At 44.7% G+C, this 17,690-nt stretch overlaps 1 protein-coding gene across 1 annotated transcript in view; it reads left to right on the forward strand.

The window, feature by feature from the left end:
* Positions 1 to 17,690, forward strand: part of PLCB2 (phospholipase C beta 2) — a 214,294-nt gene that overhangs the window by 102,750 nt on the left and 93,854 nt on the right. The window contains exons 5-8 of the mRNA XM_089659782.1: positions 5,326 to 5,405; positions 8,380 to 8,433; positions 9,550 to 9,625; positions 16,869 to 16,969. Of these exons, the coding sequence (XP_089515908.1) occupies positions 5,326 to 5,405; positions 8,380 to 8,433; positions 9,550 to 9,625; positions 16,869 to 16,969 (311 nt within the window). The remainder of the gene's footprint in view (positions 1 to 5,325; positions 5,406 to 8,379; positions 8,434 to 9,549; positions 9,626 to 16,868; positions 16,970 to 17,690) is intronic.

The raw sequence follows: 17,690 nt of genomic DNA on the forward strand, positions 1-17,690 counted from the left end.
CTTCAGCAGCCAGGCGAAGAAGTACTGGCGAGGAGAGTGGCTCGGTAGCCGGTCTAGAGACAGGTCTGTCTCCTGACCCACACGCAGCCGAGGGGGCTAGTAGTGAGGCCGAGACCCTAATTGATGATGATGAGGCTGATCACACTTGGCAGCCTCGTCATCATCAGGCTATTGCTTCCGCATCATCAGGAGAAGAGGGTGCCAGCTTGGCAGCGAGCAAAACAGTCGGTGGGTTGCCCAGGAGGCAGCAGGGTCGCAGCAGTGTCAGTGGAGGCAAACGGCCACGGAGTAGAGCACCAGCTCCACTGCAGCCTACCACCACGGCCAGTAGTGGTGCCGGTGTGCACGGAGGAAGTAGCAGTCAGCCAGTGAGGAGTAGCGGGGGCAAACTTTCCTACTCGGCGGTGTGGCAATTTTTCGTCAAGCCGCCCGAGGAAGTAAACGTAGCCGTATGTCGACTATGTGGCCAGAAAGTCAAGCGTGGCCAGGGGGCCCATGTTGGGACTACAGCGTTGCAGCAGCATATGCAGCGTCGCCATTTGGTGGCCTGGGAAAACCGTGATAAAGATACGGCGGTTCTGCCTGCCCCAGCCCCCGCTCCATCACCCGCTCCGTTACTTGCTCCGTCACCCGACGTCAATCGCCCTCTATCAGCCAGTCAAGGCTCCAACACCTCTGCTGAGGGGAGTTGTCGCTCGTTGGCATCTTCCGCTCGTTCAGATGCTCCTTCTCCTGCTACTCCTCTTCACGGATTCCGTCAGCAGTCTTTCTTGGAATCCGTTTCCAAGAGACAACAGTTTGCGAGCACGCACCCGACGGTGCAGAAGCTGAACGTTCTCCTGTCTAAGTTGCTGGTGCTGCAGTCCCTCCCTTTCCAAGTGGTGGACTCAGCACCTTTCCGAGAAATGATAGCTTGTGCCGCGCCGTGGTGGAGAGTGCCAAGCCGGCATTTCTTTGCCAAAAAGGCAGTGCCAGCCCTGCATTCACATGTAGAAGAGATGGTGGGCCAGTCTTTGAGCATGTCGGTCTCTGCCAAAGTGCACGGCAGCGCCGACGTGTGGAGCTGTAACTACGGTCAGGGACAGTACATGTCATTTACGGCCCACTGGGTGAACGTGGTGCCGGCACAGCCGCACCAGCAACTTGGACAGGTCACGCCGCTTTTGCCTCCACGTTTGCACGTCCTTGGTCCGGCAAAGATGTCCGCCTCTACCACCTCTTCTTCCGCCGTGTCCTCAGCCGCCACCCCCGTGCCAAGTCCCATTACCCGACCGGCATATCACATGTGCAGGGCGCAACGGTGTCACGCTGTGCTGCACCTGGTATGCCTTGGCGAACGTAGTCACACAGGGGAGGAACTTCTGAGTGTAATGAACAGAGAAATCGACAGATGGCTGTCTCCGCGCAAACTGAAAATCGGAACCATGTTGACCGACAACGGAAAAAGAACATGGTGTCTGCTCTGCGTCAAGGAAGGTTGTGCCATGCGCCATGCATGGCTCACGTGTTCAATCTGGTTGTCAAGCGGTTCCTAAAATCCACCATCCCACTGCAAGACATCCTTAAAATGTCACGTAAACTTTGCATGCATTTCAGCCATTCCTAGCACACCCTCCTTGAGCTGCAGCGGCAGAACGGAATTCCACAGCATCGCCTGATCTGCGACGTTGCAACAAGGTAGAATTCAACCCTACACATGTTAGACCGCCTTTACGAACAGCGAAAGGCCATCACCGATTTCCTGATGTTACAAGCGGATAAAGGTATTCCCCTGTGTAACTTCGATGTCAGCCATTGGCAGCTCATGCTTGACACCTGCCGCTTGCTCAGGCCCTTTGAGGAGGCCACGCTATTCGTGAGTCGGCAGGACTATGGGATGAACGACGTCATTCCTCTGTTGCACGTCCTGGAACAAATGCTGTTAACAATGGCTGGTCAGGGTGCGGTAGACGTGGCGCACAGATCTCAATGCCACATGACCCCTGTGGGGGCAGGACAGGAAGAAGAGGAGGAGGTAGAGGAGGACATTGGTGCTCAGGAATTATTGAGTGAAATGGGTGGTTTTTCCACTCAGCGGACAGGAGTGGAGGAGCAGGAGCATCTGGTAGAGGAGGAGGAGGAGGAGACAGAGGACCCAGATGCACCGTGGCAGTATGCTGTGGAGATGGAGGCAGGGAGTCCCTCGCATTCCTTGGCACAAATGGCCCATAGCATGCTCGGTTGCTTGCGTAGCGACAGCCGAATAATAACCATCAGACAGAGGGATGACTTTTGGCTGTCCACCTTGTTGGACCCTCGCTACCGTTCAAAAATGGTGGCCTTTTTCACACCTGCTGAGAGGGAGGCCAAAATAACGTACTATAAAAACCACCTATGTAGTCAGTTGGTCTCTGCCTTTCTGCGCCAACGTCCATCCTCAGACACTGTGGGCCCTGTGCGCTCGCGTTCCGCTGCCATGGCAGCAGGGGAGGGGTGGGGTGGTAGGAGCAGTGGCAGCTCCACCAGCAGCGGCTGCCACAGTCTGCAGTCGATGATGAGTAGCTTTCTTCACCAGCGCAGTGAGGAAACTACTAACCAGCCGCAGCAGCAGCAGCATCAGGTGGACCTGGAGCAGGACCTCAAACAACAGGCTTGGGCCTACTTGGACAGCACCCTGCCAACCGAGGTAGACAATCCCCTTGACTACTGGGCAACGAAACTTGACCTTTGGCCCCAACTAGCTGAATTTGCCCTTGAAAGGCTGTCATGCCCGGCCAGTAGCGTGGCATCGGAGCGCGTGTTTAGTGCGGCAGGAGGTATTGTAACTCCGTGGAGGACACGACTGTCCACCCAAAGTGTGGAGAGACTCACGTTTGTGAAAATGAATCAGGCGTGGATTAGTCTGGATTTCAAACCACCAGTTCCTGACACAACTGACTAAATCCGCCATGAATCATGCCCCAAACATGTTATTATTTTTAACATAGGCCTCTGTATGGCCTTCAATTTAAGCTGCTTACGCTTCGCCACTCTGCCTCCTCATGCTGCTGCCAGGTACAGAGTGTCTAATGGGTCCCTGTACGGCATTGCTGCTGCCAGGCCCGTAATCTGCCATGGGCCCCCGTACCGCCTCCTCATGCTGCTGCCAGGTCCAGAGTGTGTCATGGGTCCCTGTACGGCCTCCCATTGCTGCTGTCTCCATCGCCACACTCTGCCATGTGCCACTTTCAGGTCTCCTCACACTGCTGGTGGGTTCCATTTTGTCATAGGGTGCTGGCAGATTACGGGCCTCCCATTGCTGCTGCCAGGCCCGTAATCTGCCATGGGCCCCCGTACCGCCTCCTCATGCTGCTGCCAGGTCCAGAGTGTCTCATGGGTCCCTGTACGGCCTCCCATTGCTGCTGTCTCCATCGCCACACTCTGCCATGTGCCACTTTCAGGTCTCCTCACACTGCTGGTGGGTTCCATTTTTGTCATAGGGTGCTGTATGGCCTCCCATTGCTGCTGCCTCCACCGCCACACTGTGGCTCCACACTCTGGTTTTGGCCCCGTGACTGCCCAAATGAGTGAAGTGTGCGGTGATTCTAAGATCAACGGCACTCATCTGCATGTCATACTGACTGACAGTATTATTTCTCTTCCCCAGCAGACTCCAAGGGCATTTAAATTAAAGGTACAGTGTTCTGCACTAATATAAAGGCTCTCTGAGACCTAGAAACCCTTTTTATAAGTTAAATTCGCAGCGAATATATTCGCATCGAATCGAATTTATTCCTCGAATTCGCCGAATCAGCCGAATCGAATTTTTGAATACTTCGCTCATCTCTACTATTTATGTTTGCTCTGGATGGCCCAAAGCACTATCACTGTAGCTATACCCCTGAACTTTACACACTAAGTGTTAGAGTTTGTGCATTTGTAAATGCCTACGGTCTCTAGATGTTTAGAGGAATCACCAATAACCAGGAATGTGGGGGCACTGACTGTGACTTTAAGGCTACATTCACACTAGCGTTGTGTGCAGGTGGCAGAGAGGCGTTTGGGAAGCGTTTTTACCGCTTCCCAAACGCCTCTGCCAATTCTGCACATTACAGCACATGGTGCTGTTCTGACGGGATTGTTTGCGTCGTGTCGCGGCAAAACGGACGCCTCTGGTCGAGTCAGGAGGCATTGAAGCCTCCTATTCTAGTCTATGATGACGCTCCGCAAATGGTGCGGTTGCGACGCGGTCACGGGGCGTTTGGGGAGCGGTAACACCATTCAAACTGCATTATAGGCGTTTGTGGGGCGTTTCTAACGCTCAGCAAACGCCTAGCAACCGTCGCTAAACTGCGCATGCGGCGTTTGCGAAGCGTTTGCTGAGCGGTAAAAACGCTCCACAAATGCCGGACCAACACTTGCCAAACGCTATAGAGGCGTTTGGCAAGCATTGGTAAAACAGCCAAGTGTGAATGAGCCCTAAAAGTACAAACTGGATGGTGTTAGGGCTCGTTCACACTTGACTGTTTTACCAACGTTTGCCAGATGCCCCTATAGCGTTTGGCAAGCGTTGGTCTGGCGTTTGCGGAGCGTTTTCTAACGCTCGGCAAACGCCGAATGCGCGGTTTAGCGGCGGTTGCTAGGCGTTTGCCAAGCATTAAAAACACCCCACAAATGTCTAGAATGAAGTTTGAATGGTGTTACCGCTCCGCAAACACCCCGCAACCGCATCGCAACCGCATCGCAACCGCGCCGCAAATGCCAGCTGGGTGTTTGCGGAGCGGCAACATAGACAAGAATAGGAGGCTTCAACGCCTCCTGACTCATCCAGAGGCGTCCATTTTGCCGCGCCGCTACCGTTCCCGTTAGAAACAGCACCATGTGCTGCAATGTGCAGAATTGCCAGAGGCGTTTGGGAAGCGGTAAAAACGGTTCCCAAATGCCTCTCTGCCACCTGCACACAACGCTAGTGTGAACGTAGCCTTAAAGAAAAGAACATTATGTTATGTATCACCCAACTTTGCCAATTAGAAGTAAAGTTTTCCAAAACTAAAGGGATTAAAATGAATACACACGGGATTATATTACTAAAACAGCATGGAGCAAAATCTGGTGCAGCTCTGCATAGAAACCAATCAGCTTCCAGGTTTTATTGTCAAAGCTTAATTGAACAAGCTGAAGTTAGAAGCTGATTGGCTAACATGCACAACTGCACCAGATTCTGAGTTTTAGTAAACCCCCCCCCCCCCCTTCCACAGTGGTTTTGACTGAGACTGTGATCAGTAGTTGTGATAGTAAATCATGAGATGCATATTCTCTATTCACAAGTTGTATATTTATTTTGTGCAATTAATGTTTCTTTTGCAGGACTGGGCCACTGACATTCTGGCAATAGTTAGAAATCCCCTTCTAAACAATGCTTCACGCTACTCCTTTTATGAGAAAATGTAAGTGTTGCTTCCCCTTGACTTTTAACATTGTGAAACATTCTGCACTTCTCACCAGCAGTTCTGTAATGTACATGTATGACCAAACTCCACTGAAAAAGGACAGCTGTGCAGGGTCTTATACTTCACTCTCTGACCACTTCCTGCCTCTCAGCTATTTCTCTTCATCTCCTGATGAACACACTTATCTTTGTCCAAAGATTGACAGTGTTTCCCTTGGGTTAGGCTGGTGCTGTAGGTGGTTTGACCATGACTCTCCCTTTCATAAACATGCATGGTCATGTACAGCAGGATGGTAGATCAGGCAGCAGATTACAAAAGTTTTGTTAAGTTTTGTGTGCAAAGCGAGTGTCAGGAATCCAACCACGGTAGCCTCTAGCACTCCACAGAATCACCCAAGGCGCGGAATCTAAGCTCCGACCTGCTTGTTCACCAGGGCCCCTGATGGTGGGGATGGACTTGGAGCAGGCCGAGACCAGGTCGCAGCCCCTGGGTTCACCCAGCTGTGGTAAAGGCACCGTTGAAGGTGTATAGCGGGTAAGAATCTGATGTGAGGAGGTAACTAGAGCAGCGTTGGGCAGGCCGGGTTGGTAACAGTGGTGGCGGTGTAGTACAGAATCAGCAGGCAGAGGGATAAACAGGTCACAAGCCGGGTTCGTCAACAGGAGGTCAGAACGTGTGGGGTTAAGCAGGAGAATGGTCAGACAAAGCCATGGATCTGAACAGGAGACGGACAGCAAATCAGGGTCAGGCAGGGTCGGCAACAAACAATCTACTCTCAGAAACTCAGGAACACAGATAAGACCATATGGCAATTGAGCATTGCAAGAGCCGGGCTTAAATAGCCCGCCCGACTCCTGACAGGCGCTCCTGGGTCCTAGTGCTTGCCCAGCGCCATCATTGGTGACAGGCGTGCCTGGGTCCTAGTGCCTGCCTGCCTGTATGTTTTGTCAGGATTCTACGCATGTGCAGATTCGATCGCCACAGCGATCTTCTCATTCCCTGACAGTGAGGCAGATTAAGGCACAATAAGTGCCCTAAGTAGCAGCTTACTCCCCTACCACCTCCATCCCTTTGTTTGGTATTGATAAGGATCAGGTACAGCCTCTCAGTTTTCCATAGAGGTGATCTGCACAACCAATGCTGCTCTACAATTTTGCTTTATTCAAGAAACCACTGTGTACAATTCACATATACAGTAAGTTGACGTGTTTCAGCCTACAGAGCTTTAATCATAAAATTATGGTTATGATTAAAGCTGTGTAGGCTGAAACGCGTCAACTTAATGTATATGTGAATTGTGCATTGTGTTTTTTTTGAATAAAGGAAGATTTTAGAGCAGTATCAGTTGCACAGATCATTATATGAACAATTATTTTCAGCTGAGCAACTACAGAGCAAGCACCCGTAAACTTTGCCGATGGTGGATTGAATAGGTAGCAGCACTGAATTCTTTGTTTATATTACAGCCTCACAGTTTCCATTGCCTGTATTAGCATTGCCTGTCTTGTTAGATACCAAGGGGGTGATTTACTAAACTTGGAGAGTGCAAAATCATGTGCTGCTGTGCATGATAGCCATTCCACTTCTAACTTCAGTTTGTACAATTAAGCTTTGACAAAACTGGAAGCTGATTGGTTTCCATGCACAGCTGCACTAGATTTTACACTCTTCAGTTTTAGTACACCAACCCCCAATTGTCTGCATATGCTTCCTGCTTTGTGATATGACAGACAGATGTACTTTACAACTTTTACCAAGAGTACTATCCACCTGGTTTACGGCAGGAGCATGAAGGTTATCACTGGGCATCCGGGATATCCAATGGGTCCTAGGCTGCTGCCTAGGTTGTCTTGTGGATTCCACAGTTGTGGTGAAAAGTCCTTACAGATATGTCAGATTTTGTCAGATTTTGTAGATGGCATTAGCACATGCCGTGTTACATGAAAATCTCTGAAAATGCTGTATGAAAAATGACATTTTTTATGCATACCAAGGTTGATAAATGGGCATATGATTCTCTGGGTAGATGGTGGGGAAACATCTCTCCCTGCTCTAAAGCTCTGATACACACTGATGCTTCCATTCAATGAATGAAGAAGTTCACATACAGGTAACACATTTTGTTTTGCCTTCTGAAGATAAATTGATCTGGCAGGACACATTGGTATATTGTAAAGGTCTAATGTCCCTAACTCACATTCATAGACTAGGGCTAATTAACCTGCCAGCATGTCCTGGGAGTGTGGGAGGAAACCAACACAGGCACAGGGAGAACATGAAAACTCTGTGCAGGTAGTGTCCTGGTTGGGATTCAAATTGGCAACCCTGCTGATATAAGGAAGTGATAGCCACTGTGCAGCTACAAATGTAGGAACAATCTCAGCCAGAAGGAAAGTAGTTAAAGGTGATTGTAGGAGATGGTTGGATATACTTCTTTGAAGTAAGGGTCAAAGATAATCTTCACAAAGGCCTGGAGGTCATGTACCACTCCTAAAGCACAAAGTAATAGTAATATTTATCTTAAATTAACTACTACCACCATACATACAAACTGCTATCGGTATTAGATAGACACCTGCTTCTGAGAACTCTGGGGGTAAATAAAAACTTGGCAGAAAACCTGTCTGTCATTGTTCTTCTTTGAAATAAAGAAATGAGGAGGCATTCAGGTCCTTTCCACCCCCCCCCCCTTTTAAGGACATCAACTTACCTGTTGGCTGAGCCTACCTTGCCCTTTATAGAGCACTCTGGTTTTGAAAACTAGCATCTCTGAGGGTTGTCCCTACACACCTATCCACCATCAATGGTCCGCTTGAGCTTCAAATTCAGACTGCAATGACTCTGAATGTTTTCCCTCAATTCCTATTTTATTTCATTTTTAACCAATAAAATACATTTATTAATCTGTACTGTAAATGTGTTGTGTATTTCTAATATGTTTGTGTTCTCTCTCACTACGTTCTTTGTATAGACATATAAAGCTTACACTTCAGCTAAATGCAGAGGGAAAGATTCCTGTGCGGAAGTAAGTGACGCATAGCAACTGGATAAAAAGCAGTGGGTTGACTTACTATGTGAAATGTGCAAAGTAACACAAAGGAACAACAACAATCTTAGAGTGTTCTATATAATAAAGAAAGAATTGTGATTTCTGTGTGTTCTCTATATTCCAAAAAGGATGACTGTTCGCTGAAGTGATACACAGAATACACAACTTCTTTTCTAATTTTTCCATTTTCTTTGGTGTTCTTTTTCTATCTCTCTCTTTTTTTCTATTTCTCTTTACATTTCACTGTTTTATGGGTTTTTATAACATTTTTCATTTATATACCCATGTTGCTTATAAAAGCCAGTAAGATATTTTCTACTTAGTGATAGGAACAAGTAAAACTAGGCATTGGGAATTTTGCCATTTTGAGGAAATGCATTAGAGTCAGAACTGAAGGCTAAAATATATCTTTTTGTGGTGTGGGTGCAATAGACTTTAAATGAACCTTGAGGAATGGAGGAGCTCTTTTCAACTGTCCTCGCCTGTTCTGGTGCCAAAAAATGGCCTATGGCTATCTGTTAGCATGCTTTCAGATATTGAGGAACCCTAATGCAAACTAACTCCAATATTCCCCCAACTTTAATCGTAACAAGAACACTAGTCCTTTGTTTTTTTTAACAAAACATATATCAAATCTATGTCAGTATCAGTATTGACATGGTTACCAATTAATTCTGTTAGAAGACAAAGCTGTGTGATATCAATTTAGTAAAAAATATGTTTGCCTGAGCAGTCTGCAGGGCACAGTTTGAGGTTTATTTTGACAACATTTTGGAGAAGGGGAATGAGTAATTTTGCCAAAAAATTAGTTTTGGTAATATCACTTTACTCAGCTCTACCTAGTGATGGGAAAATAAGAGCTGGGGTCTGGTTGGCTGCTTTGGCCAGCATAGACACTTTGTTCCCATGATTAAATCAGCCAATTTGAAGAAAATATATCGAGCAGGGATATTGTACATTTGTAATGAGGATAAACATTTTCACTTCTTGCAGAGTTAAATTAACCAGCTCTTTTTGCTAGGAAAGGAATAATTTACTCTCAAACAGACAATTATCTTCAAATCATGGTTCCTCTGTCTTTCTCTTGGACAGTATTTTCCAGATGTTTCCTGCAGACAGGAAGAGAGTGGAAAATGCATTACATGGTTGTCATCTGTCGAAGGGGAAAGTGAGTATCATAGTAATGCCTGTGCTGACTTGTTATATACACTATATTCCCAAAAGTATTGGGATGCCTGCCTTTACACACAGATGAACTTTAGTGGCATCCCAGTCTTAGTCTGTTGGCCCACCCTTTCAATTCTTTTGGGAAGGCTGTCCACAAGGTTTAGGAGTTTGTTTATCATGCAGTGGTAAATGACCACTGCTCAGTTCTCCGGCATTCTCAGAGAAGACAGTTCTCTGAATGCCTGTTCATGAAGCGGTGTGGATCCCTTCTCCTAATGAGGAGTGAAGCGATCTACAAACGCTTTGAACTCTAGAAAACGGCTGTTGTTACTGTAATATCAAGAGATTACAGTAAGAGATCAGTCAAACACACAGTTTACTAAGAAGCAGTACCCCATTGGGGGTTGTGAAAGGCACAGGGGCTTTTCCACTGTCTTGGGGGCTCTGATAGAGGAAGATAATCTTCCTCCTTCCTCCTCAGTTCTCCTGGGATTCACTCTTCTCTCCTCGATTCTCCACCTCTGGGCTGGAGAATCTGGGAGGGAGAATTTTCAAACAGATCGCCAGTGAAGGGCTGACATCGCTCCTTCATACAATGGCCGTTTCTGTCAATGACAGATTCTCTGTGTGCAGAAAAGGTCAGCGGAGAACATGTTCTGATCATCTCTGTTTCCCAAACTACTAATGATCTGAGATCAGCAATGATCCTCGGGATCACCGCTTATCTCAGTTTCATAAAAGGACACCATAGTGTATATAGTTCTGTATTTAAAGCCCTAGTATATGGTGTCTGTTTAGTGAATTTATACTGTACATAACGTATGTATGATGATCTTAAGTACTGTTAAATGTGACAATTACCTATAGACATCTTTGTTACTTTTTGCCTAAATATAATTTTGTGCCATAATTAAGGCCAACACCAGACAAAACCTTTTTTAATTTTCAATAGGATGGGTAAGTCAGACCTCCTTTAACATTTTATTGTTGTCTGTGTCCTCATTGAGAAGATTTTACAATACTTCCTGTTCTGGTAACACCAGGATAAGAAATGCGAGCACAGTGTTACTAAGGCAGGCAGACTTTTTGGCTGTGTGGCCTACTGGAAGCTGGAAGGTCCCAAGGGTATGGTATGTATTTTAGGAAGAACCCCACAACATATTTTTGAGGTCCCCATTCATATCTATACATAGTTAATCAGGTTAAAAAAGATACAAGTCCATCTAATTTAACCATTAGAAAAAAATGTATAAAAAAATAGGAAAACCTCCATGTGCAGAACTAGTGTTGGGCTAGATGTATGAGTTGAACATAAGTTCAACTCGAACATCGGCCATTTGTGTGTTCGACGGGCTGTTAGCTCACAGCACCCCACAATGCACTGTTCCCTGACAGTGCATTGTGGTTGACCAAAGCAATGCACCTGACCACGGGTCAGGTTCAATTCTTTGGCCAATCACAGCAGATGATGATGTCACCCTGCCCCCTTGTGACATCATCAGAGTATTTAGGAACTGTCATCCTGGCACAGCTGTCAGATGGCAGGAGTCAGTATAGAGAGTGGAGCGTTTTTTTTCTTTTTTCAGGTTGGCGGTGGCAACGGGCATTGTGATTGAAGTTGCATCTACTTCGAGGGACATTTTTTCTACTTTTGCTTTTAATAAAGGACTTGTCAAAGACTATCTACTGTCATTTTTTCACACTACACTTCTTTTTGTGAATGAGTAGCGGTACCTTGTACCCCATACTCATTTACATGGGGAAGGGGGACTGGGATCTGAGGGCCCCCTTGTTAAAGGAAGCTTCCAGATTCCGATAAGCCCAGTGCCCACAGACCCCCACAACCACGGTCACAGTTGTGGGGAAAAGGCTCTTTGGGGGGGCAGCACCCCTGCCCCAAAGCACCCCCCCATGTTAAGGGCATGTGGCCTGGTATGGTTCAGGAGGGGGGGGCGCTCGCTCAAACCCCCCCTTTCCTGACTTGCCAGAGCGCATGCTCGGATAATGGTCTGGTATGGATTTTTTTGGCGGGGCCACGCTATTTTTAAAAAATTTCGTCGTGGGGGTTCCCCTCAAAATCCATATCAGACCCAAAGACCTGGTATTGATGGTGGGGGGGCCCACACGTTTGTTTTTTTTAGTTTTTTAATTGCTGAACAATGCTGGCAATTCTTTTTACATTCAGCAGTCAACAGGGAACCCCGCTGACAGCTGAAACATTGAGGAATGTTTTTAGTAGCTGTGCGTTATCTCACCGCATACTCAGATTTGGTAAGACACCGCTTAGTGAATTGTCCCCTCTGTTTAAAGTTCACGGTCGAACGTTCGTTAGGTTCAAATATTGAAAACTGAATAGGGGGGTGTTCAGCCCATCAAATAGGGAGGTTCAGTCCATCACTATATAGAACCTTAAACCCACAGATATTCCTGAGGAAGGCAAAAAATCCTATAGCTAAAGCATGGTCCAATTTGCTCCAGTGAAGAAAAAAAATCTTCCCGATCCTTGAAATAAATTGGATATTTGTTGGATCAAAAATCTCTGGTGTTATTTCCTATGCATGTTAATATCCAATTGTATTATGTGCATTTGGAAAAGCATTCAGCTCTATTTTAAAACAATCAAAATAGCTGGCCAGGATTAGTTCCTGAGGGAGTCTATTACACATTTTCACAGCCTTTCTGTATGTGGAGGTTAGCTTCCTTTTCCTCCAAATGAATTGCCCCTTGTCTTTTGTAATGACCTTAAAGTGAATACATTTGCACCAAGGTCACTTATGTATTTATACCGTCTGTTATAAGGGTCTGGTATAGATGAACGAATCCCTAGCCACCTTGTTTACAGAGTGAAGTAGCCAGAAGCTGACATTTACCAGCAATTTAAACAGCATTTTTTTCTTTGTAAATGTCAGTTTTGCTCTAGGAGGTTGTATGCTTCATACAGACGACCCACTTCATAGATAGGTTAAGGGCACCCCCAGGCATGCATTTTTACTGTTGCCCTTTAAGCATTATTAAAAACACTGCTGTCCATCAAACAAAAGTTTCAAAAAATATTTTTTTCTTTGGTACATATCCTCCAGAGCAGTGCCCAGTCCCCCATGCCTTTTATTTGACAACCTCTTGCCTATTATCCCAGAAAATGACCATTACTGTTTTTTTAAATATTTGGCTTCCATTGACATCAATAGGGCTTAAATTCAGCATTCAAGCTTCAGAAATGTTCGTCAACAGCCCAAACTGAGTCCAGGTACGTTGGCTAATTACTAGTCATAACAGCGCAGGTTTAAACCAGGACAAACTTGCTCAGCTCTCTGAAGGAAGCGATAAGAACAAAATAAGAGTTCCTAATTGTGCTTTTTTACTAAATATTAGTATTACCTACAATTCAAGTGAATTCTTGATATTTCACCTACATATCAAGTCTTGGTTCAACCCTTTTTTTTAAGTCAAGCGTGCAAATGTACATTATTATTATTATTATACAGTATTGATAAAGCGCCAACAGTTCGCTCAGCGCTGTACATTACAATGGGAGACAGAACATGCGACAGTACTATAACAATACAGTGTGATACACGAGGGGTTCGAGTGCCCTGCTCTTTCGAGCTTACAATCTAGGAGGGAGGGGATAGTGGTACAGGAGGAAATGGCTGTGGGGGATGGAGTGGTAGGAAGAGTGGAGGAGGTTGGCAATTAGCAGGGGGTGGGGTAGGCTTCCCTGAAGAGGTGGGTTTTCAGAGTGCCCCTAAAGGAGAGGAGAGTAGGTGATAGTCTGATGGATTGGGGTAGGGAGTTCCAGAGGATGGGTGATGCCCTGGAGAAGTCCTGGAGGCGGGCATGGGAGGAGGAGACCAGGGAGCTAGAGAGAAGGAGGTCTTGTGAGGAGTGGAGAGTGCGTGTTGGGTGGTATTTAGATATTAGGTCGGTGATGTAGTTTGGGGCAGTATGATGGACAGCTTTGTACGTCAGTGTTAGGATTTTGAATTTGATCCGTTGGGCAATCGGAAGCCAGTGGAGGGATTGGCAGAGGGGGGTGTCGGAAACGGAGCGATTGGTAAGGTGGATGAGCCTGGCTGCCGTATTCAGGATCGACTGAAGCGGGGATAGCCAGCGGCGAGGCAGGCCAGTGAGGAGGGAGTTGCAGTACTCAAGTCGTGATATGATGAGGGAGTGGATGAGCTGCTTAGTGGTTTCCGGGGTTAGGAACGTGTGGATGTTGGCGATGTTGCAGAGGTGGAGTCTGCATGAGTTTGTTAGTGATTGGACTTGGGGCTGGAAGGATAGATTGGAATCAAGTATGACATTCTGGTCCTTAACTCTTTCTCCAAAGCTCTAAAAGCTCTACGATTTGTAAGAGCCAACCCATTGTTAAAAATATGCGTACCACCACTTCCATTTTATTGTATGGTGGAAGGAACAAAATAATCTTGGAGACCCATCCTTCCCTTCAAATGATGTAGCAGAGGGTCAGTCCTAGACTAAAATAAAAGTATGTAAGAATGTTGTTATTATTATTATATAGGATTTATATAGCGCCAACAGTTTGCGTAGCTCTTTACAAAATGAAGGCAGACATTATCGTTACAATACAGTTTGGTACAAGAGGAAACAGAGAGATCTGCTCATTAGAGCTTACAATCTAGGAGAATATTAGTCATAAAGGCTTGCTGCAGTGAAAAAAACTCAACTTTCTAAAACAAGACCAGATAAATGTGACTAACTACCCTAGCTAGTGGCTGAATATGTTATAGTCTATATGTCTATATGCAGTATATTATAGTTAATTTACTACACAATATTCTTAGCAAACTAAAGTCAAGGCATTAAGTGATCACAGAAAGTAGGAACTGTTTTTGCTCCAGGCACAGTGATTATGTCACTATCCTGTCTTTGCTGAAGTTCACTGAGCTGAATTGAACTGTAGTACTCTTTATTATGATTTGTAGCTCTTTCCAATAAGTACTTAAAAATATTATACAGGTATTTCAGTTAGAGCATCACTTCTCAGTCAGGGTTCTGTGGAACCACAGAGGAACCTTCAGAGATTGCTAGGGGTTCCTTGACAAGTGAGTAATGGTGGATTGATCTCCTGTCTACAGTAATGTAAGGGGATAATTTTCTATTGACTATAAATGTAATGGGGTAATACACTGACCTTTAGTGTGCAAGGAAACTAGAATTTTTAGTGCCTGTGCTTTTTGTCCATTATTATTATTTCAGAATGGGCACAGTGGGATCAGTGAGGGGTGGAGGGGGGGGGGGGGGGGGGGGCTGATGTGCTGTGAGTGTAGGGTGAGGTGATGGGAAGGTCTGTGAAGCAGGAGTCAGGGAGGGCTAAAGGGGGTGCTGTGAGGTGGGGACTTGGTATGAGCAAGGCAGGTGCTGTGAGCAGTGGGCAAGATGACAGTGGAGGGATATGGTAATACTGGGTGGAGGTAAGAGTGAAGGGATATGCTGCAAGGTGGGAAGTGAGGTGGCTGTGGGAGATGTATTATGATGGAGAGATTGAGGTGGATTCTAATCTTGGATACGGTCCCTTATCTTCTCCTCCAATAGTTTACATACTTTTGATGTTAGGCTGACTGGCCTGTAGTTTCCAGGTATATATCTTGGCTCTTTTTTAATATTGGTATTAGCTTTACGTCAATCAGCTGGTATCACTCTAGTCAGTAAGCTGCCCTTAAAGAATTAGGAATAATGGCCTTATATTTTATTATAGGATAATTTTTTTTCTTTGCCTTTTTACGCTGGAGTTTAGCCACCCAGGTTTAACTTTAGTTCTTTTATATTTGTTGCACATTGAAATACACTGGCTAATGCTATTAACTAACATGTTCTTAAAATACCCCTGTCTTTCTTCAGTGTTTTTTGTTTCTATAATATCTTCCCATTTATTGTTGGCAAGTATGGATCTCAGTTTAGTAAAGTTTGCTCTTTTGAAATGTAATGTTCTTATCCCACATTTGTGTCTTCTTTTCCTTTAATTTACAGTGAAAGTAAGTACTCTATGGTCACTATTCCCCAAGTTCCCTTACTCCCATGTCTGCAATCAGATTACAGAATTTTTTTCAAATGTTTGTACAGAAATTCAGAAGAATCGTTTGCCCGAGCACTTGATAGTACTAATTAAGACATGACAAATGTTTTCCTAAAAAAATGGTTTGATTGCCATGCCATTGTTTTTAATTCTATGTTAGATTTCAGGATGCTCATCTTCATTACAGTAACAAGTAATAAGTAACATTTTTTTGAAGACCACATTCAAAGTTACAATTGTATAATTTCATGAACAGTACTAAAATACTATGTATTATTTATGTAAAAGCCTGGGTTAGAGACATCTCTTACCTGATATAGTCTAGATATGTCATGATTTCATGAATGACCACAGGTCACATAGATCAAAGATCAGCTGTACCATCTATTACAGACTGGTCATCCTGGACCTTTTGTTTCAGTTTTTTCAGTTTTGTTTCAATACTTGACCAATATTTCACTATTTTTCTATATATCATATAACAGACAAAACACAGGAAATACATTGATACTGATAATAGCCCTTAAATGTCTACTAATTAATTTTGCAGATTTGCCAATTTTTTTTTTTAATTCAGGGGTCAGAGTTTTTCTGGCAAAGCAAATTTTGTGTATAAGACCTGCTCTGGTGGGGGCAATTGCTTTTATTACAGGCGCATCTCTGCTCCCCAGTCTTCAAAAAACTGGGGGGTGCAATTATAGATTTTACCTTCACCTCCACCTGTAGGTGCATCCAGTATCTTGGCCAGTGTGTCCAGATATAATGGCACTCAATGATGAGCACCAGTCCCCCAAGATGTGTGTTTAACTGCTACATTAGCATCCTGCTGTTTTTAGTACAAAGTTGTTATCATTTTTCTAAGACTCAGATAAAGTGACCCATATCATTTGGAGTATACTGTAAGATCGTATTTTGTGGAAGCCTTAAAACTCACCATTTGCTCTGTTTGCTCTATTGCTCTATTATCAGCAATTCCAAGTTTGGAAGTTTGTACTTTTTAACACGGTAGCTTAAATGTATTTATTAATATGCCCAGCTAGGCCAGAAACATGCACAGTAATCTGAACTGAGCCCATTATAGCAAGAATGGCACATTTAATTTGCACAACTGTGTATGACAAATCTACACTTCACAAATAATACCGTGGGTAACAAATAACACTTCTTAAAGGATCTTTTCAATTTTTATTCACTGCTTTGTTTTTAGAACGATGCCATCAATCCTGAAGATTTCCCAGAATCTGTCTTTAGAACATTCCTCATGCAGCTCTGCCCTCGGCCAGAGATTGATGAAATCTTTACCTCCTAGTAAGTCTTTCAAAACTGTGAAATTAAATAATTAGATTATTGTAATACAAAATGTGCATTTGCAAAATATTGATGTATCTTTTTCCATATTGATGTTAAAGAGGCTCTGTTACTTCCTCTGTTCAAAACAAAGTGACTGAGTCTTTTGAAACCCACCACCAACCCATTTATAGTCACAATTGCGTCCCACCAGGGGTGGAAGTCAAGCCTTGTGTACGGTCCTTGTCAGACTGATTTTATCGTCTTTCCCGTCACATGACAGTGCTCAGGCTTGGTGATTAGCTGCTCAAGCCCAACCACTGTATCCTGAGGGAAGGTCACATGAAATCTGCAGCATTTCGAGAGAGCTCCAATGGACCAGTGGGCAAGGGGTGGTACATGACAAAGGCAAGCGTAAATGGGTGAGCGTTTAAAAGATTTGTACTTTGCCCCGAATGAGCAAAAATTTATCTTTTAAAGGGTTTCTCCATTAATCTTTTTTGGACACAGACAGTGGCCACAAGAAGGCAAGAAATCTGTCATGGGAAACCATGGAAATGGGTATAGAGCAGGATGTACACCTTTTTTTGCGCAGGGGTTGCACTTATTAGGATATAATTGGGTCATGGTTGTTGGTGGCAACAAAAGCAGAACACCAAAAATTTACAAACTAATGATATAATAACAGTAGTAATAATAATAATGATAATAATAATAATAACATAAAACATTACATTATGTT

This window comes from Staurois parvus, unplaced genomic scaffold (assembly GCF_062004578.1).
Source record: "Staurois parvus isolate SC_StPar_1 unplaced genomic scaffold, SC_StPar_1.0 ptg001188l, whole genome shotgun sequence".
NCBI classification, from domain to species: domain Eukaryota; kingdom Metazoa; phylum Chordata; class Amphibia; order Anura; family Ranidae; genus Staurois; species Staurois parvus.